This window comes from Gobius niger (genome assembly GCF_951799975.1).
Source record: "Gobius niger genome assembly, chromosome: 2".
NCBI lineage: Eukaryota > Metazoa > Chordata > Actinopteri > Gobiiformes > Gobiidae > Gobius > Gobius niger.
Window position 1 is genome coordinate 7,740,676 of NC_136853.1, and position 21,118 is coordinate 7,761,793.

Sequence of the window (21,118 nt, forward strand, 5' to 3'; positions counted from 1 at the left end):
TAGCCGTGTGGGCGGCGCTGCACATACACAGAGCAATGAGGGCTTTTGTTTTGTGTAGAAAGACCCCCCGCCCCCTCTCCCCCTCTCCCCCCCCTCCTCTCTCTCCTCAGCTTGTTCCTGTCGTGACCCCTTGTCCAGTTCCAAAGATTGTGCGCTGGTTGCATCATCAGCTGTTGTTTTTGTTTTGAGAGTTTTCACAAGTGAGCTCCGGAGAGAGGAAGTTACAGCGTGTGCAACAAAACAGAGCAAAAAGAACACCCTTCACACGGGGTTCCTACAAATATAGCAACACGTTTGTTTTTATCTTGTAGTATATTTATTATAAAGTGGTTAGTCATTATCATGCCAATCAGGGCGAAACAAGACCCCTCCGCTTCGCGTCGGGGTCCGGTTCGCCCTGTCGGTGGTTATTTTCCCGATAATGACCAGCGTTCTATACATTATCCCGCTTATTATACGGCCATTTGCAACTGAACACACACAACATAAACTTCGTACACTTTTATGAAGGTCGAAAGGTTTATTTAATGACTTCTGCGACAAATAGTTCCCAAAAGTTTGCGCGTTGCTCGGCAACGTTTTGCTAGGCTAGAAGCAGCAAGGCTAGTAGCTAGCCTAGCTACTTAGTTGAAGGCGCAGTTGGAGGAATGGTGGCGAATCTCTGGGTAAAGTTGAAAGTCAGACTCACGCTAACTTCACGAGCGATTCCCCCAACTTCTCTCGCAGTGACGGGGACAGAGAGAGTGTCCGCTACTACGTACGCGCGGAGTGATATGAAAGCACGAACTCCGTTGCCATTGGCAGTGGTCATTATTTTTTTCAGAGGTCCTTTATCATAAAATAATGACCGGTAGAACGTTGGGAAATCCCATTCAAATCAACGGAGCGTTCTACTTACGTTGTGAAGAGCCGTATAATAAAAAGTGATAATGTACACCAACACCTATAGCCCAGCAACAGTTAAATCACGTTCTATATCACTCCGCTGCAGCTGTTTCCATAGTAAAAATAAACAATTGAGCTGGAGCTAGCTTCAGGTAAAACAGCTTAGTGAAATATCTCCTGCCTGGAACTTAAAAAAAAAAAAAAAAGCAAACAGGCCCCCAATGAACAGTTTCAGTTTGTGGGACCATGGTATAACCTCGTCGTGCATTATCCCTTACATAAATCACTTTTGTAGGTCTTAGCTTTCAAATTGCTCTCCAGTCGAGAAGCTTTTAGATTCGGGTAAAGCCAAACTTGAGAAAAGGCACTCGGTTCAGGCGGGGGGTAAGGGGTTGATGCTCTCTCTAATGAAAGGAAGGGGAGAAAGTTATGATGGTTTGATGTTATCACACTTCCCTGTGATTGGCTGAATTCCCCCTTTTCTAATCCAATTCAATTCCAATAGCAGAAGAGGGTTTCAGCGCGTGTTGTCCTTTCTTCAGTCATAATTTCATTTCTTGTGACCGGACCCTCTGACCAGACAGAGCCCCCCCAGGTTGGGAACGCTCTGCTCCCATCTCCAAACCCCCTGTAGAAGCAGGTTTTCTTCGACAGTGTGTCCCTCCGAGGCGCGCCCTCCTGTGGCATCCTGGGAATGAGGCTGAGGGAAGAGTCGCTAAGATTAGCCCCGAGCCTCAGACGGCTCACGTCTGAAACTCGAGAGGACAGACGGGGCCGGGGGAAGAGTTCAAGAGCCAAGTTTACAGCAGGATAGACCCTGTTATTACCAGGGCTAATAATCCAAAAAAACTGTTTAACAAATCACAAAGACGACCTGGATGGATCGTACTTTTCTTCTCCACTAGACCTTTGCAAACATGACTTTGGTGTAGAGTTTAGCTGTTAATGCTTCAGTTTTTCTAGACTGATGCCGATTTTAGGGGATTTTTATTGGCTGATGCCGATAGTTTTGACCGATATTTTTGGCCGATTGTTCCAAATGTCAGGTCTATAATCCTGTGTCTGAAGCTTCTAAACCGTAAACTGTGTCAGTATTGAACTGTGACAGCAGGGGGCGCTTTACTGGGGCATAGAGCTGATTTATTTAAAACATTCCTGTTCGGTAGATTCTAAAGATGCACCGATCCAGGTATTTTGCTTCCGATACCGATACTGGGGGTTTGAGATATCTTTCGTTTTATTAACCAATACTCAGACCCTTTCTTAAAAGTGACTTTCTCTGAGTGAAAAAGTGAATGTTCCGCTTTTCTCCAGCATCAGATCAATACAGGTGAGATGTTTTCATTCATCAATTAATAAAGTAATGTGTCTTCTTGTTGTTTCCTTGACTTTATATCGGATTATAAACAACATATGCCTCACCAGCTGCAAACCTCACGTCCCTGTTGTCGCCTATATCAAAGAAATAACCCATTACCCCTTATCTATACGGCCCCTCTGCTCCCCACGAACCACTGCGATGCTAAAAATAGCTCTATACATCGCGAACATGGCTTAAAATAGCTGCTCCATGTGGCGGATTTGTAATTGGTACAAGCTCCCGCCATGTAGCCTTAGCCTGATTTATTCACGCGCATTAGCACTGGAAGCCTCCGAGTCGCTGTAACTAATTTACATTAGGAATAAACACGGAAACGGTCCCATGATGGAACGTATGGGAGGAAGAGGAAAGTTGAAACGCAAGACAAATTTCCAAGACAAACTCAGGCTTTTTAGATCAGTAATGTTGTGAATGTGTTTTGCGAGACCTTTTGCGACAGCTGTTCAAAGCTGGATTGGATTTTTTTTTTTTCGTGTGCTTTGCTTCCCAAATAGAGCGTCTGGGCTTTGATGGTCTTAAAAGCCCGAATTGCGTTCAGTCATCCGTATTTCTGAGCGGAATAAGTGAAAAACGTGTGAACATCTGCTCCGAAACAGCTGCTCGATCTTGCGAAACACGCGAACACCTGCCGGCATATGGTGGGGGCGATATCACGGGGCCCGAGCGAATACGAGTAAAGAGATGCATGTGCAAAAGAGATCCAAGTAGAATTTGGATCCTAGAATTTTTCCTTTACTGGTTTCGTCCTGATTTGCTCATACATTCTTGCTTCTCCTGAAAGTTCACGTTGATGAAGGAAATCCAGTCATAATATGTTGGAAGCTGCACAGTAGGACAGCTGGGAAAAGTGAAGCTGATCTCTCCGGGACCAAAAGTGATAGAGACGTAGTAACTCATGCCCCTAGAGGCCATTGCGCAACTGCAGGTGTCGTAGCATGTTGCGGTTTTTTACTCATTAATTGTCCGTGAGAGTAAATACTACACTGACAGAAAAGACAAAGGGACAGAGGGATATTGTACATCCAAGTACACAATGGAAATATTTTTTTTCACTCAAACTTGGCTGGAAATACTGTTTAAGGGGCGCTAGCCCGCAGTTAGCTTTGCCCGTTAGCCTGTTAGCTTCTTCTTCATGATTCTGTTAGTGTGTATTGCGCCTCCGACCTGAAGGCAGGGAAGTTGCAAGGGTGTTTTTTTCTGGCCGGAGACACCAGGGGGAGATGAAAGACCCTCCAGTCATCCCATTAACACTTGTATTACCCCCAGAGGGACGACGGAAAGGATTTATTAAGGCTGATCAAAACAAATCCACATGGTCCAAATAGCGATCTTCATCCCCGTGTGTGTCCTGTTCCTCTGGCTCCTCAAGTGTTTCTGTTTTGCCCTTAAAGGGACTATACACAGTTTAAAAATGTTAAAATTGTGTATTTTCCTCCCCTTCATGTTCCTCCATGTCCTAATGTGTAGAATGAGCTCAGACCTGTTCACCACAACTGCTTCTAAAATCCTGCACTTTCACTCAAAAAGGTGTTGATTCGGGTCCGAAGTGCCGTCATGCACAAGCTTAATATAGAAGCTGCAGTTACACGTATGACCTGAGGTAGCAGTAGTGAGTATAAAATGGAATACTTGCATCTAGCCCCTTTAAGACGAGTTAGTGCAACTTTGCACCAGGTCCTCTCCTCTTTGTGCCACATGTGTCATCCTGTGCTTCCTGTTTGGGCCGAGTGTTTCCCTGGGATTGACCTGACAGGCGCAGCTGCACCGTCCATATTTTTTTCCAGAATGTGACATGACTGGCCAATTCTCTTCGATTAAAACTCACCGCGTGATAATCGTGATCGACCTTCATTATAATCACTATTTCATTAAAATTTGAGTTATTGCCCAGCCCCAGACTAACTCACCTAAAGTAATAAAATAAAATCGTCCACTGCTGGAGCGGCCAAGTATGTTTCTACAGGATTATAGACCAGACATTTTGAAAAAAATATATATAAAAATGTTGTTGATTATGTCAGCTCTGTGTGGAATATTGTTTTTCCACTGAAGAGTTCTCCAGTTTGTTGCCCGATCATTCTGGCATTGGTAGCTTTGTGTCCCTAAACGCAACATAAATTGTGAGTAGTTCTGCACACAGGATTTTCACTGCTTGCTAACCACTTGCTAACCACACTGTTGAAATTCCCACTGCTGCCTACAGGGGGAGCTCCAGCCAAACTCCTCACCAGCCGTGGCCTCTGTGTTACGTCACCGTCTAACCCTAGACATTATTAGCAAGTTATAAAACGTCAAATATCAGGCAGCCAGAAGAATGTTTTTAATCCCCTTAAGCAGGATTTGTCCAGTTTAATTCAGCTGCTCCCCTTTGGGCCATGACCAGTGTGGGCAACGGGGTCAACTCTATCTTACCACCAGCAACTGCCGTCCGAAATACCACATGTGTAAGAGCTCATGAATTCAGCCGAGCAGTGTGGCCTCTCTGGATGTTCGTAAGTGCTTGTGACGGACAGTTTCACGTGTCTGTGTCAAAAGAAGCTCCTCTCGCTGAAACCACAAGGTGATCCAGTAACCGCGCCCCGTCCCATTACGGCATTTCAACGGCATGTGCCAAAATGAAACCGCCCGGACATATTCGACCATGTTATGTTTTGGAAACGATTATTACGTAATTGTAAGAACATATTCTTCATATTGATCTCTCGGATAACAATTCTACTCTTGTTTTGGTCCTGATGTAGTATTGCTTTAAGTCTTGTTTTGACAAAATTTGCTGAAAAATGAGTTACTTGTGATTTGTATCGTGTTGAAATGGTTTAGTGAAATATCGCAGGAGTATCGTTATTGCGATATTGCACAGCCGTAAGTTTCTTCAATATCGTTCAGCCACTGGAAATGCTGGACTTTTCTCCTCGTGTGTGGTCGAATATTCCAAGAGAACGGTTTCCTACAGGTACATTTACTTGTATAAAAGTGTGTAAAGAACTTTATACATTCCATTATATTATTCTTTCAGTGTGTTCAGTGAAACCAAAGCCCTGCTTGCCGCCCTCCTCAGGACGTCTGTTCAGAAGGTCCTGGTTCTCTGTGCTTGAAGCTGCTCAGAATCGCTCGTGGCTTTTGGTAAATTTGGTAAAGCCGCTTTAAGTGATGTCTTTTTGAAAAGGCATTCTCTTAATAACATTTGAGTTGTGAGAGGATTAAGTGATAGGGTTTGTACCTGCCCCAGTTACTGTGCAGAGTGGAATCTGGAAACTTTAGGTGCATAAAGAAAACTATAAGGACACAAGTCAACTCATTTTTGTTGAAACAGCATAATTAGACTCTTTGATGCAGAAGTATCTCTCTGTCGCTTTTTCTACGTTAAGTTGGTGACCCCTGGCTCACCATGTAGTTAATGTGTGTGATCACTGTCCAAATACAGGAGTGTGGTCGGTCAAAACATATATGATGTGATTAATTCTTGTTTGATGCACTAGTTATTCTTGGATTAATCGTGAGTTAAAGCTTTAACTTTGACAGTCCTCATTTAAATGCACATTGGTGTCGCCCATACACATTTTAATATGGGAATGATCCGACAGTGGGATCACAGCAGAGAGTGAGGCGGGTGGAAACAGGGCAGGAAACATTTCCACTTCTTTGTTTCGGTCCAGCCTGATGGGGTGTCTGCGGAGGGGAAGCCTGCAGGGGTGTGCTGGTTGAAGTGTGGCAGCTGTGATGAAGATGGAGGGGCCCCAGTCGAGGAGGGAGCTCCGCGGGGGGGTGGTTCGGTCAGGGATGAGCGCTGAGCTGATGGGGCAGAAGAGACCAGGCGGCTGCCCGCAGAGCTAAAACCTTTGGAGAAAACTTTGGGGGGAAATGTACACTTCCTAGAATTGGTGAAGTTTGAGTGTCATGTGATGATCAGTGATGTCAAGATTAACCGGTTTTATAATTACTGCCGTTATAAAAGCTCACGGTATCGCAAGAATTTTAGGACACCGACTGGCTCCACTGATCCTTCACCCTCCAGGTTTTCTCTGAGCCCCTGGTGTTTCTCTAGTTTCTCGTGTTCCTTTTTCCTGATGTTGAAGTCGTTGGTATTGCGATGTCGACCACAGTGGTTATCCTCTGCTCTTTGTCCACCACCATAGTGTCCGGTTGGTTCATTACCATTCTGTCCGTCTGTATCTGGACGTCCCACAGGATCTTGGCTCGGTTTGGAGGTGTTTCCCACTTTGACCTTGGGGTTTCCATACTCTGCACAGATGTTCCTGAACACTATACCAGCCACTTGGTTATGGCGCTCCATGTAAGGGTATAAAGATAAAAGATAACTTAGGCTGGAAGTTCAAAAGGTTTTCAATCAAAACAACCCATAAATAAATGAATATAATATAATGAATAATAATATGAATGTACATGAATGTTTTCTTCCTTAAAGGGGCTAGATGCAAGTTTGCCATTGTATACTCACTACTGCCACCTCAGGTCATATGCGTAGCTGCAGTTTCTATTTTACGCTCGTGCATAACGGCAATTCGGACCCGAATTAACACCGTTTTGAGTGACAGTGCAGGATTTTAGAGGCAGTTGTGGCGAACAGGTCTGGGCTCATTCTACACCAGGGGTCTCCAAACTTTTTTACCTGGCGAGCTACTTTTATACAACAAGAACGTCAGAGAGCTACTTATGCTTCCGAAACACGTAAAATGCGATTTTTCAGAATTGGTATTTCAAGGAAAGAGACTTGAGTTTAGTCCTTATACTTTACAATATTGACCAAACTGTTTGCAGATTGTGTTCAGCATGTTCAGAACAAACAGAAAATCCATCTAAAATTTGAGATGTAGAAAGTCTTTGGCGAGCTACTGGTAGCTCCTGAGCTACTGGTTGGAGATCCTTCCTGTTCTACACCTTAGGACATTGTTGGAACATGTAGGTCAGGGGTAGGCAAGTTTTCTTGGCGGAGGCCGATTTTCTTTATTGTAAATAGACCGAGGGCCGAAGCCGCTGATTATTAGCCCAAAGTAAAGCACAACACTGGAAACATAACCATCTTAAATGAGATAAATGACTTAAAATTGCTTGAATAAAGGTTCTTCTATGTTGAATTTGAGTCGGTTTATATCCAAGATATAAATGCGACAGCGCCGATGGAACAAGAATAAAACCCACTTGTTTTACACTTGAAATGACACAAAATTATCTGAATTAAGAGAATAACTACTACTAGAGGTTTTATCTCATCTAAGACTAGACTATATCTACTCGAACCTTAGATTTAATCCCTTAATTCAAGTAGATTTGTCACTTTTTCAAGTGCACTTCCTTCAAATGCCAGTGTTGTCATAACAAATGCCCTAATTCGGTGTATTGACAGTATTTCTACCTTTTTTTTCTCCCATTTAACTCTAATAATGTTAAAAGTACTCTCTGATTTTTGTGATAATGTTTCTCAAAATCATCTTGACGGCCAGAGGTTCTGTGCTGAAGGGCCGGATTTGGCCCTCGGGCCTGACGTTGCCTACCCCTGATTTAACATTTTTAAACTCTGTATAGTCCATTTATTTTGGATAATTGTGAATAATCGTAAAATCGCAATTTTTTCCCTCACAATGATCGTGACTCAAAAACTTTTATATTAGTTAGTTAGTTATATGTGAAATGGTTCTCATTTCAGGACACAAAAGGAGGCTCACAGGAACATTTCAGCGGATCATGGCCCTAATTTCCCCCCCATTTCTCCTCCCCTTTTTGTCCCTTTTTTGTTGTTTTTGCCCAATGTTTGCCCCATTTCCCCCAATTTTATACACAGTATTTTCTTATTTTCGCCCCAGTTTTTTCTCGTTTCCCGAATGTTTCCCCCTCATTTTTGCTCATTCTTTATTCCTAATATTTTCTCTATTTCTCCTCGTTTTTTTACCCAAATTATTCCCAATTTTTCACACATTTCTTGACAATGGAGATGAAACCGATATTATCGATTAACAGATCCCCCACACATTATTGTTCTGGTTCTAGACGACTAATATTTGAGTATAGGTATCGGAAAAGTATCGTTCAGGTATCTGTATTGATAGCTTCTAAGACTAGATTTTTCCTTCCTTCACCAGATGAGTAAGAGTACAAACGGTGACTGCGACATTACCCATAATTCCCCTCTCTCTGCCCTTTTCTCTGCCTGTCTCGGTTGTGCACTGTTGCGTTCTCCCTCTGTTGTGGCCTTGCCAGGTTAGTAATGACTGCTGCTGAGGAGTTGGCGTCAGCAGTTTAAAAGCCTCTTGTTCTAAGCATCCTCCTCCTCGCTCTCTCCTCCTCTGTCACTGCATCAGCAAATAAAAAATATATTGGACGACCGCGTTAGTGCTTTACAGCTTGTGCACAACAAGTGCTTCAGAAGCCATATTCGAGTGGCCTTAGATGTTCAGACGGGGGTCGGAGAGTGTGATGGTTTTCTGCGTTACAAGGGCATAAAAGAATGTGAAGAACGTATTAACCTCTTGACCGAGCACTTTTCCTCCTGTTCCATCTGAAAAGCTTCATGAAAAAAGCGTGAAGATAGTGACGAAAGCGAGACTGAAATGAGGATCAAAACGCAGCCAAAAAAAGCATCAAAAATGCAACAAAAATGTGACAAAAATGTGACAATCAGGCAAGAAAGGGACCTAAACTCTTTGATCAGATTTGTAGGTCTTAGCTTTCAAATGAAGCTCCAAGTCTCAAGTTTCATGTCTGGGTACAGGTAATAAGAAAGTAGTTACAAATGATTTCTGGTGATTTTTTTTTTTTTAGTTCATGCCGTCCTTATATTTGAAGAGTTGAGTGGTGCTAGGCTAGTGCTAAGCTAGTGCATGTCTATGGTAACTAGTAGCCTGCATTAAAAACAGTCTGCCCCAAGCACAGTGCACCTGAGACGAATCACTTATAACACCAGACTAACCATAGAAATGTCTGTTGACCAAATCATTTTAACCATTTTGCATTTAAAATAACTTTTTGAGCAGCATCAGCTTCCTGGTTGTAGCTACGCAGCGGCGGAGTGATCTGCTCAGTTACCGGATCTACAGTAGTTTGTTTACCTGCGGCCCTATTACTACACGTGGAATTCACAAAGGAGCTTTCTACAAATCAGATATGGCAACGTTTGGAGGACGAGCCCATAATTTTCAAGAGGTTGTTAATGCAGGCTACTAGTTACCATAGACATGCGCTAGCCTAGCACTAGTCTAGCACTAGCCTAGCACCACTAAACTCTTCAAATATAAGGACTGCATGAATTAACAAAAAAATATCTCCAGAAATCAACACTCTGGATAGCTAGAAAATGAGGCCCAATGTCAAAAATCCTGAAATATCCCTTTAACCTCTTAACCCCTGAAATCTAAAAGCTTCTTGAACGGAGTCTACAGCTCATTTGAAAGCTAAGGCCTAAGATCTTTTCTCGTGTTTGTTGTCATGTGTTCTCTGTTTTGCACTTTTGTTTGGCGCATTTTCGTGGGGAAAAAAAACATTCTCCTGTCCCGGGCCAAACACCTGAGTCCCACTGTCTCGCGCTGCTTTGCCATCGAAGCTCTTCATGAGGAAGGGGCGCCAAATATCCGTGATCAATAAATCCACTTAACTTTGCCTCGTTCGTGCATTTCGCATAGTATGTCATCTGCATTGTTGTGTTTATTATTGCTGCATATTAGTTGAGTGAATGGAAGCATGTATAGACTAAAGAAAAGGGGTCCCAGAAGTGACCCCTGGGGAACCCCACAGGTCTCAGTAGTGCGGTCTGAAGTAGTTACCTGAATATAAATATAAGGACTAAACAATGTGACTACAAATACAAACATCTGCATCTTCTGAGTCCTGTTTTCTTGTCTTTCAGGATGGACAGTAAAACCCTGTTGTCACCTGTGGGTGCTGGAGCAGAATGAGGGCCATGGAGCTCAAAGTGTGGGTGGATGGGGTCCAGCGCATCGTGTGCGGTGTCACCGAATTCACCACGTGCCAAGAGGTGGTCATCGCCCTGGCTCAAGCGATCGGCAAGTGTCTAAGCTGTTTCCATCTTCTTCTTCATTTGGTGGATCACCGGCTTCCACTGGTGTCAGTCGTTGTGAATTGTTTCTGTATTTGAGCTCTTGTGGCGAGGTTTGTAAAGCGACAGTGATCAGGTTTTCCCTTTAAATAGGCTGCCTGACCTTTTACTACCTGCTTACAAAAGGCTGATCCCTCCTGAACCAAACATGATGGAGACGTCCTGTTTTCTTGCATAGAGCTCAGCCAGTGAACAAGTAACAAGGGAATTTCTCCATTGTGAGATCAATAAAGGCTTTCTCATCTTATCTTATCTTCTCTTATCTTCTCTTATGAGAGCCTTACAATTAGCCACAGCCTCCTCGTCCTCAGAGGAACTGAGAAACATCGTGGTGAAAATTGGTCACAAGTTGGTACACCTTGATCATATTTTATATGTTGAAGATGCTTTACTTGTAACTTCGTATCAGGCCCAAAGCGCTTTACAGCAAGGAACCACTAACCCATTCTACACTGTCATTCAAACACCAGTGTACGCTGACACTGGAGGCAAGGAAGGTGAAGTGTCTCGCTCAAGGACACAACGACAGTGTGCATCTTCAGGAGCTGGGATTCTAACCCTTCTGATCATGAGACGACCCGCTCTCGGCCAATCAAGATCCCCAAAAATCAGCAATGACGTCTAATTCACGGGACTGTCACTATAATAACTATCGACTTATCGTCCAATAATGACAGAAACACACTGTACTATTTTGGCTTGATATTTATTTTTATTTATTTTACCAAATTGTGTTTCATTGAGTTTAAAGGCTCATTCATATTTCACTGAGCTGCAGAACAAAATGAAGTCACTTTTGCCTTGTCGCCATGGAAATGTCTTGTAAATGAAGACAAAAGTTCTTGCGAAGTTTGAATGAGCCTTACCTCGTGTGTAATGAAGGATATGCTGCTGCCTTTTAGCTGATATTGATCTGTCATGCATAATATTGGGTATAACTACTATTCTATTAACCTCTTAACCCCCACCTGAACCAAGCACATTGTCTCCAGTTTGGCTTTACCCAAATCTAAAAGCTTAAAAAAAAAAAAGCCTCAAATGACGACAAAAATGAGAAGAAAACAAGGATGTAAACACCTCAAAAAAGTGACACAAAGAGCGATGAAAGTGCAACCAAAAAGTGACAAAAAAAGACACAAAAAAGTGGCAAACGCAATAAAAAGTGGCAAAAATTAGGTGGAAAAAAAGAATGAAAAAAGCGACGCCAACGCGGCAACAACATGTAAACATCAGTTTCTCTAGGTCTTAAGTCTGAGAAAATGTACTTGGTTAAAGGGCCTAGATGCAAGTTAGCCATTTTATGCTCACTACTGCCACCTCAGGTCATACGTGTAACTGCACCTTCTATATTAAGCTCGTGCATGACGGCACTTCAGACCCGAAGTAACACCTTTCTGAGTGACAGTGCAGGATTTTAGAGGCAGTTGTGGTGAACAGGTCTGAGCTCATTCTACACATGAGGACATGGCTGGAACATGTAGGGGGAGGAAAATACATGATTTTAACATTATTAAACTCTGTATAGTCCCTTTAAGGCGGGTGGTTAAAGCAATACTAAGTAACTTGTTTGCCTTAATAACACCTCTCCGTAGTCCCTCTGAGACAAGTGTTAATGGGATGACCGGAGGGTCTTTCATCTCCCCCTGGTGTCTCTGACCAGAAAACCATAACTGCAACTTCGCTGCCACCGGATCGGAGGTGCAATACACATTAATGGATGGAATTTCGAAGAAGAAGGTAACAGGCTAACGGGCAAAGCTAACTGCGGGCTAGCGCCACTTAAACAGTATTTACAGCCAAGTTGTGAAATTGGATGTACAATATCCCTCTCGGACAATTAATGAGTAAAAAACGCAACATGCTACGACACCTGCAGTGGCGCTTATGGCCTCTAGGGGCATGAGTTACTTAGTACTGCTTATATACGAATAACCGCATGTACAGAATGTGCATTATTACTTTTCTGGTTTGTTCATTAGCTTCTGCTGACAAATAAAGCGAAGCGATTACATAAATACCCTTTAAGCAAAGTTTCAATACACCCAAACCTTCCAACCACAAAGACTAGATTAACATTAAATCCCTCTCGCCCGGGCTTCCAGAACTTCACCCCGAACTGAGTGAGCAATATATTCCGTCCCGCATAAATCCCCACAGGGAGATGGGCCGGTGTGGGCACTGTCCGGTGTTGGCACGGCTGTCGCAGGCACTCGTCCTGAGAAATTGCGGTAAAATGAAAAGTGATTCGAGGACACGGAGCCGAGATGAGTCACGCTGCAGACTTATTGACATGTTTGGTGTTTGCCGGAGGAAGTGGCCTCTGCCTGTCGGTGCATGGGTTTAATTAGACGTAATGTAAAGGCCGGCAGAGCTGAGAGCAGCGTCTGCACTGGAGGCGGAGTCAGAAAGGGATCGGAAAGCGATATTGTCTGGGATGCTTCTCGTCGGGGATTTTAATTAACCTCTTTAACCGAACGTGTTTTCTCCTGATCGGCTTTACCCAAATCTAAAAGCGTCTCGACTGGCAGCTCATTTGAAAGTTAAGACCTATGAAACTCATCTAAGATTTTTCCTCGTGTTGTTGCCCTGTTCTTTTTTGTTCTGCCTTTTTGTCACTTATTTTGTTGATTTTTTTGTGTGTGTTTTGTAGCCCTTTTGTTGCTTTTTCATCACTTTTTTAGCGCCTGTTTTCTGTGTTTTCGCTGCGTTTTTGTCGCCTGTTTTGTCGTCTGTTTTCCTCCTCATTGACGTCTTGTTTTTGTCGCTATGTTGACGCTTTCTTCAAGAAGCTTTTAGATTTGGGTGAAGCCGAACTGATGGGGGTTTAGAGGTTCAATACACTCTAACATGGCCGAAAAACAACAACTTAAAGGGACTATACAGAGTTCAAAATGTTAAAACTAAGTATTTTCCTCCCCCTACATGTTCCAGCCATGTCCTCATGTGTAGAATGACCCAGACCTGTTCACCACAACTGCCTCTAAAATCCTGCACTTTCACTCAAAAAGGGGTTAATTAATTAAGAGCTTAAAGGGATATTTCAGGATTTTTGACATAGGGCTCATTTCCTCGTTATCCAGAGTGTTGCTGATTTCTGGAGATATTTTTTTTTGTAATTCATGCAGTTCTTATATTTGAAGAGTTGCGTGGTGCTAGGCTAGTTCTAGGCTAGCGCATTTCTATGGTATCAGCTAGCCTGCGTTAAAAACAGAGTGACCCGCTCCACAGAGCACCTGAGGCAAATCATTTATAACACCAGACTAACCATTGAAATGTTTCTGTTGAGTAAACTGACCTGCATCACATGAATGATTGCATTTTGAGGGACTATTTTCTCGCAGATCACTCCGCCGCTGTGTAGCTTATACAACCACGAAGCTGATGCTGCTCAAATATAAGTTCCTTTAAATGCAAAATAGTTAAAATGACTCTACTTTAGTTGGTCTACAGCAACTTTTTTGTCGTGTTTTCATAGTTTTTTTTGTCATTGTTTCGGTCACTTTTTTAACACATTGTCATCACCATTTTTGTCACTCTTTCGTGGCTTTCTTATTGATGTTTTGTGCTGCGTGAAACCAGTAGAGGCGCTAACCCTGCTGTTTTAGACACAAAAGTGAGATTTTGAACAAGTTTGCACCAAATGTCAACATAATGACTGGGACATGTAGCTAACTCTATTCAACAACCATTTAGACCGTTTATCAGCAAAAAAAAGTGGATTTGGTGTTTAGTTACTCTTTAAATATGGTTACGTGAAGTGTATAGTTACACAAAATAAAACAATGTGGATTTTCTAAGCGGATAAAAGGGGGAACTATATTGTAAGGCGTAATAATGCCAGGAGCAGTTCGAAATCCGTGCAGTAATATCTTCACTTTCCTGTGCGGACGCCGAACTACTCCTGGTATTATTACGCCTTACAGTATAGTTCCCCCTTTTATCCACGCTTAACGATATTCCAGTTTTCCGAGTTTCACCTGTCGGCTGTGAGAAGCTTTTGGATTTGGGTAAAGAGGGGTTTTAAACTAAATTTCAAGCTTATTTATAAGAGTGTATGTTCAGAGGTCGGCTGTGCCAAGACCTGAGATCTGAATAAATCTGGTCCGAGTCTGAGTCCCTGGTGTGAGCCCTGTATGAGCCGTCCGGACTTCAGTGACTGACCACCAACACATGATTCGTTCAGTAGTGTCTTTCACAGGAGTTATGGCCGTCCACTGCTCGCCGTGTGGCCCCTGCTCGCCGTTTGGCCCCTGCTCGCCGTTTGGCCCCTGCCTTTTGTGCCCCTGGAGACGCTTTGATGGGAGCGGCTTAGGGGGAACAATGCCCCGCTTGTACAGTCTGGGTCCCTCTGTGTTAAACGTGTGGGCTTGGCTTCTTGTTCACTCTTATCTGCACATGTACAGGCTGAGGAACACTTATATTCAGTGATACCAAACCCTGAACCCACGACCGGCCTTTTCCTCAACACAATCAGCGTTTGTGCAGCTGAATTTCCCCGTGGCTCTGACTGCTTGGGTCAGGCGTGGGAGAAAATCCAAAGTATTTATGTCACTTTCTACTTTATTTTGAAGTTTATATGTTGCATTACGAACTTAAACCTCACCTGAACCCACCACATTTTCTCCAGTTCGGCCTTACCCAAATCTAAAAGCTTCTAGAACATAGCGTCAAAATAGCAACGAAAATGAGGATGAAAACTCAACAAAAATTTGACAAAAATGCAACACAAGAAAAGTTACCAGTGGTGGAAGAAGTACACAGTATTCTTACTTAAGTAAAAGTGCAGATATGGGACCAAAAAAGCACTTTAGTAAAAGAATCAAAGTATGCATTGTAAAATGTACTTTGTAAGTAAAAAGTAAAAGTATTTACACTGCGCTCCAAATTATTATGCAAATGAAGTTTTTCTAAGATTATCTAAACTGTCAACTCAAATGAGAATCAGCATAATTTTTAAGTTTTTAACTGATAGTATGAATGTGATGGATAAACTTTAACACCTTAACAGGTCAAGTTATATTTTAACATAGGAGCCCTTCATTGATAAGAGCTTCAAAATTCTTAAATCCATTAAACTTCTTACACCTTGATGTTGGGGAGACTCCAGGGACACCAGCAGCTTCAAATACCCGTTTGCTGCTTTGTAGCAGCTGTTCTCTTAATCTGATGTATTTGTCTGACAGAAACCGTCCTCATTGTGCCATTATCTGCACAAAACCGAGTATGTCTCTGAATCAGCCACAAATCTCTAAACAGTATGATGATTACGCTTAGTCTTTCATGAAATATCAAAGGTTTTCACACCTAGACCAAGGCATTCAACTATATCATGCTTTTCATCAGCAGAGAGATCATTTTTCTTTCCCATATTGCTTGAAAATGATGATCTGCTTAATAATGTGAAACATCCTTTTAGTTTTTCCCTTAACTGGGCTTAACCTGAAAACTAATCATCCCAGGTCTCTGAGATTAATATCAGTGATTCATAGAGTCTGAGACATAAAACCATCCATGAGTTTCATTGAAAACCTTTTTTTTTTTACCTTTTATGGCACTGAAATACAATTTGCATCATAATATGAAATGCGGTGTAAAGAAGTACTAAGTACCTTGTTTACCTTAATAAATCCTTTCCGTAGTCCCTCTGGGGGTAATACAAGTGTTGATGGGATGATCTTTCATCTCCCCCTGGTGTCTCTGGCCCTGCACCGGGTCGTAGTCACCAATACACACTAATGGAGTCACAAAGAAGAAGCTAACAGGCTAACGGGCAAGCTAACTGTGGGCTAGCACCACTTAAGCCGTATTTACAGCCAAGTTTGAGTGAAGAGAATGATTTCCATTGTGTAATTGGCTGTAAGATATCCCTCTCTCCCTTTGTCTTTCCCGTCAGCGTAGCATTTACTCTCACGGACAATTAATGAGTAAAAAAACTTGCTACGACACCTGCAGTGGCGCTTATGGCCTCTAGGGGCAAGAGTTACTTAGCACTGCTTTAAGAGTTTAATGTGCAGGATTTTTTTTATTAATTTGAACTAAACCAGGTCCAAACAAAGGCTAAAGCAGTTCATCGTAGAGAGGTCACTTTGAAAATAAAATAGTTCTAAAACAGTTTGTCTTTTTCTGTTGCCCCAGGGCGGACGGGGCGCTACACTCTGATAGAGAAATGGCGGGACACGGAGCGCCACCTGTCCCCTCAGGAGAACCCCGTGGTCTCCCTGAACAAGTGGGGCCAATACGCCAGTGACGTGCAGCTCATCCTGCAGAGGACCGGCCCCTCAGCCAGCGAGCGCCCCACATCCGAGGGCCCGACCAGGTGGGGGCAGCGGTTACTCTTCTAAAGGGCTAAACATTAATAAAGGGCACAAATGTTGTTTATTTAGTCAGCATTTAAAGTGATCGTCTGTAAGATTGCAGCTTCTTGATTGGTTGATAAATATTTAGTCTTGCTTAAGTCACAGGCCCAGGCGGTCAATTATACGCAATCTACAGACTATCACTTTAATCAAGTAAGTGTTGTGTACATTTAGTTGAGTCTGTAAAATGAAAGAAAGAAAGAAAGAAAGAAAGAAAGAAAGAAAGACGGAAGGAAAGATATAGAAAGAAGGAAAGGAATGAAGGAAGGAAAGAGAAAGAAAGAAGGAAAGAGAAAGAAAGAAAGAAGGAAAGAAAGAATGAAATAGAATGAATGAATGAAAGGAAGGAAATAGAAAGAAGGAAAGGAATGAAGGAGAGAGAAAGAAGGAAGGAATGAAAGAGAAAGAAGGAAAGGAAGGAAAGGAGAAAGAAAGAAGGAAGGAAGGAAAGAAGGACAAGAAGAAAGAAGGAAGGAAAGAAAGAAAGACAAAGAAGGAAAGGAAAGAATGAAAGAGAAGGAAGGAAAGAAAGAGAAAGAAGGAAGGAAGGAAGGAAGGAAGGAAGGAAGGAAGGAAAGGATGGAAAGAAGGGATGAAGGAAAGAGATGGAAGGAAGGAAGGAATTATGGACCAATCTTTGTATACTTCCTGTATGGTGGTGCGCTCATTAGTAAAATGCAAATTTGAGTTTTTTGGAGCTCACTCATTAAAGAAATGTGGAGCCTTGTTGGAACCGTTCATGTGTATTTGAGTAAATGTTCTGGCGTCAGATCAGATAGTTTTTGTCACTTTTTGATCGTCATAAATCACAGTTATTTTTGTTAAGCTTGATATTTCCATTTGCAAAATTATGAAAAACCACGACACCGATGATGAATATAAACAAAAGCAGTGATGTAACAAATGGGGAAAAACGACTTGTATTAAATGTCCCAGAGTCCCAGAGAGAGGCTTCTATCGGCAGAGCCTACCCCCCCTCTCCAAGCTCCGCCCCTCAGCCGCTGACCGCTCACTCAGACGAAAGGAGCCCAAACGCAAGTCCCTCACCTTCAGCGGGGGGGCCAGGGGGCTGCGGGAGATCTTTGGGAGGAGCAAGGATTCAGAAGGTGAGGAGCATTTCTTCATAGTATATAAAATGTCAAAAATCATATTACAGCCCCCCCATCTTCATGGCTTTAAAGGTTGATAATGAAGGAAATTGTATGTACTCTCTCTCCTCTGTTACAGCGAAGCAGACGCAGCCGCGGGGGGTGAGCCTGAGTCTGAGCCGGGTGCTGGGGGGCGGAGGGGTGACGTCCGCCCCGGCCAGTCCGTCCCGAGAGCTGAGCCGCCTGGTGCAGCTGCAGAGGGACAGGCTGCAGGCTCTAGGGGCCCGACTGGAGGGCTGTGAGGGAGAGCTCCGAGACTGGGAGGAGGCAGCGGGAGAGGCCAGTCAGGTGAGGGGGAACCAGATGTGGGCCTTACCTGAGTGCGATCACGTCATGTGTTTAAGGACATGGGAAATGAAAGTCACAGAAGATTGAGAAACACAACCATCTTCTGCCAAATTAAAGGGACTATACGGAGTTTAAGAATGTTAAAATGATGTATTTTCCTCCCCCTACATGTTCCAGCCATGTCCTAATGTGTAGAATGAGCCCAGACCTGTTCACCACAACTGCCTCTAAAATGGTTAGTCTGGTGTTATAAGTGATTTGCCTCAGGTGCTCTGTGGAGCGGGTCACACTGTTTATAATGCAGGCTAGCTGATACCATAGCCTTGCATTAGCCTAGCACCACGAAACTCTTCAAACATAAGAACTGCATGAATTACCCCAAAAAATATCTCCAGAAATCAGCAACACTCTGGATAACTAGGAAATGAGGCCCTATGTCAAAAATCCTGAAATATCCCTTTAGTATAGAAGGTGCAGTTACACGTATGACCTGATGTGGCAGTAGTGAGTATAAAATGGCCAACATGCATGTAGCCCCTTTTACAGGCAAAACTCTTTTACTTTCAAGTGATGGAAGTCAAAGTTTGTTCTGAATGCGCGGGATTTGAGAGAGTCTTCTGCATTTGAGTGACGAGTTACATATTTACGTCTGTGATTGGACTGATAATCGATGTTGGGACCGGCATCGAGGTGAGTTCCAGACTTTGAACAGAGAGAAGGAATGTCTGGCTGACGAGGCTGACGGTAGCAAACACTTAACAGAGGGACCTGCTGGGATGTGAAGCTCTTAGAAGCATTCGAGCAGGTGTAACTATAGCTGCCTGCGAACGCACAGTGCTGCTTTATTGTTTTAAATATACTGTAAAGCTTTCCCATAAGTGTTAACCTGCCTTTGTTCGAGAACTTAAAAGGTTCCTGCAGCGTCAGACTGGGACCGGAAAGCCGTGCTGTCGATAATCACAGTAATAACACCAGTCAAACCCCAGGCCTCCATTTCCACTGCCTGCGTCACAAATGTCTGTCGATTGCTTGGTCCTTATACTGATTCAGACTGATTCTTAGAACAACATTATTTTTGTTCCGGTGTACAGAAGAGTGGAAATTCAGTGCTGTCTGGCTGAGTTTGGATAAAAAGCAGAACAATTTGAACATTTGATATCATTTACTTGGGCTTAAAGCAGTACTAAGTAACGTGTTTACCTCAATAAATCCTTTCCGTTGTCCCTGTGGGGGTAATACAAGTGTTGATGGGATGATTGGGGGTCTTTCATCTCCCCCTGGTAAACGTACACTGTTCACTTATAGGATATTGACCCATATTATATTAAAATAGCTTTATTTTAAACTCATACTGAGTCACAAGAACCAAAATAACTGTATTTTTAAGAATTAGATTCAAGAAAATGAAGTGTTTTACACTTTAGAAAAAGTCCCAAAGGGCCCCTGGGTGCCCACAGGCACCACGTTGGTGACCCCTGCTGTAAACAGTGCTTCGGACAGTGCAGGGTCTCTAGGAAACTGTTGTTTGTTTGCTCATGGAGGAGGTGGAGGAGGAGCTGTCTCTTCTGGAGCAGCAGCTGAAGAGGAACGAGGCGGAGCTGGAGGAGCAGGAGTTCTGGACCAATGAGCTCCAGATCGAACAGGACACCGAGCAAAACCTGAGGGTACGGCTGTCGGAGCTCCAGGCCCGGCTGAGAGACACCGAGGACAAGCTGAAGGAGTACCTCGCCCACGTACAGGTGAGAGCGCGAGAGGGCCAGAGAGTTTAAGTAAGACAGAAAGGCTTGAACAGTCATTGTATACATGCGTTTCCAATGACATCACGCATAGTTCCGGCGGCCATTTTGAATACCGAAGTAGAATTATGCAGTACTACAACATGCAACAATATCTCTAGAGGCATTGAGGATGCCACTATAACTTTGCTTCATCTGCTCTTCAAACACTTGGAGGGAAAAGGTACTCATGTGCGCTTTCTTTTTATTGACTTTACGTCAGCTTTTAATACAATGCAACCATATGTGCTTGCTAGGCGGCTTATGGAACATTTTAATCTTGATAAACATCGTAGGCTGGGTTCTTGACTTTTTAACTAAAAGAATTCAAAGACTGAGAGTCAATGGTGAACTCTCTGACCAGTGCACTGTTTCGACAGGCTCACCCCAAGGTTCTGTTCTCTCACCCCTGTTGTTTATATTGTACACTAGCATGTGTCAGAGTGACCATGAAAACTGAATCATCTTAAAAAACGCTGATGAGTCAGTTATTGTAAGTCTACTTCACAAAAATGAAAGTCAGCACGGCCCAGTTTGAGGACATTGTCAATGGTGTCATGAGTCGCATCTTCTCTTAAACGTTGCAAAAACAAAAGATATGATCATCGACTTTAGGAAGAGCACTCTCCCACATGTTGTAACATATATAAAGGGACAACCAGTGGAGTGTGTGGAGTCATACAGGTACCTTGGAACAATAGAAAATAGAATAGAAATAGAAAACTGTGATGTTGTTTGTAAAAAGGGTCACCAACGACTGTATTGTCTTTGGAATCTGTCCTTCTTTCATGTAGATAAAACTTTTTTATCGGACATTCATCGAAGGGACCCTAACTTTCTGCCTGGTCGCATAGTATGAGACCTAGAAACAAAAACGCCCTGAATCAGCTGGTCAAGTAAAGTCATCGGCCTCAGACCAGTGTGGACTTTCTATACACTTCCATCTAGGCGTAGGTTTTTGATGCCAATAAGCCATACGAACCATTTTAAGAAAAGCTTTGTTCCTGCTGCCCTTTCCTTGATGAACAAGTAGGGATCTAGTTGCCCCTGACACGGCTTTTTATGGCTCTGGAGAACTTACAAGCTTTATATTTAATCACGTGTGATGTTTTATCTTTGTATAATGTGTTTTAATGTTTGACTAGTTCTCAGAATTGGAAGACAAATTTACCCATGAGTACAAATAAAGTAACCTAACCTACTCAGGATGAAAATGA

General features: G+C 43.0%; 1 protein-coding gene across 1 annotated transcript in view; it reads left to right on the plus strand.

Annotated features, from left to right (window-relative positions):
• Nucleotides 1-21,118, plus strand: part of LOC306959912 (ras association domain-containing protein 8-like) — a 41,144-nt gene that overhangs the window by 10,585 nt on the left and 9,441 nt on the right. Inside the window, 5 exon segments of the mRNA XM_079552167.1 lie at nt 10,125-10,281; nt 16,470-16,650; nt 17,627-17,816; nt 17,923-18,126; nt 19,668-19,865. Of these exon segments, the coding sequence (XP_079408293.1) occupies nt 10,170-10,281; nt 16,470-16,650; nt 17,627-17,816; nt 17,923-18,126; nt 19,668-19,865 (885 nt within the window). The 5' untranslated portion in view covers nt 10,125-10,169.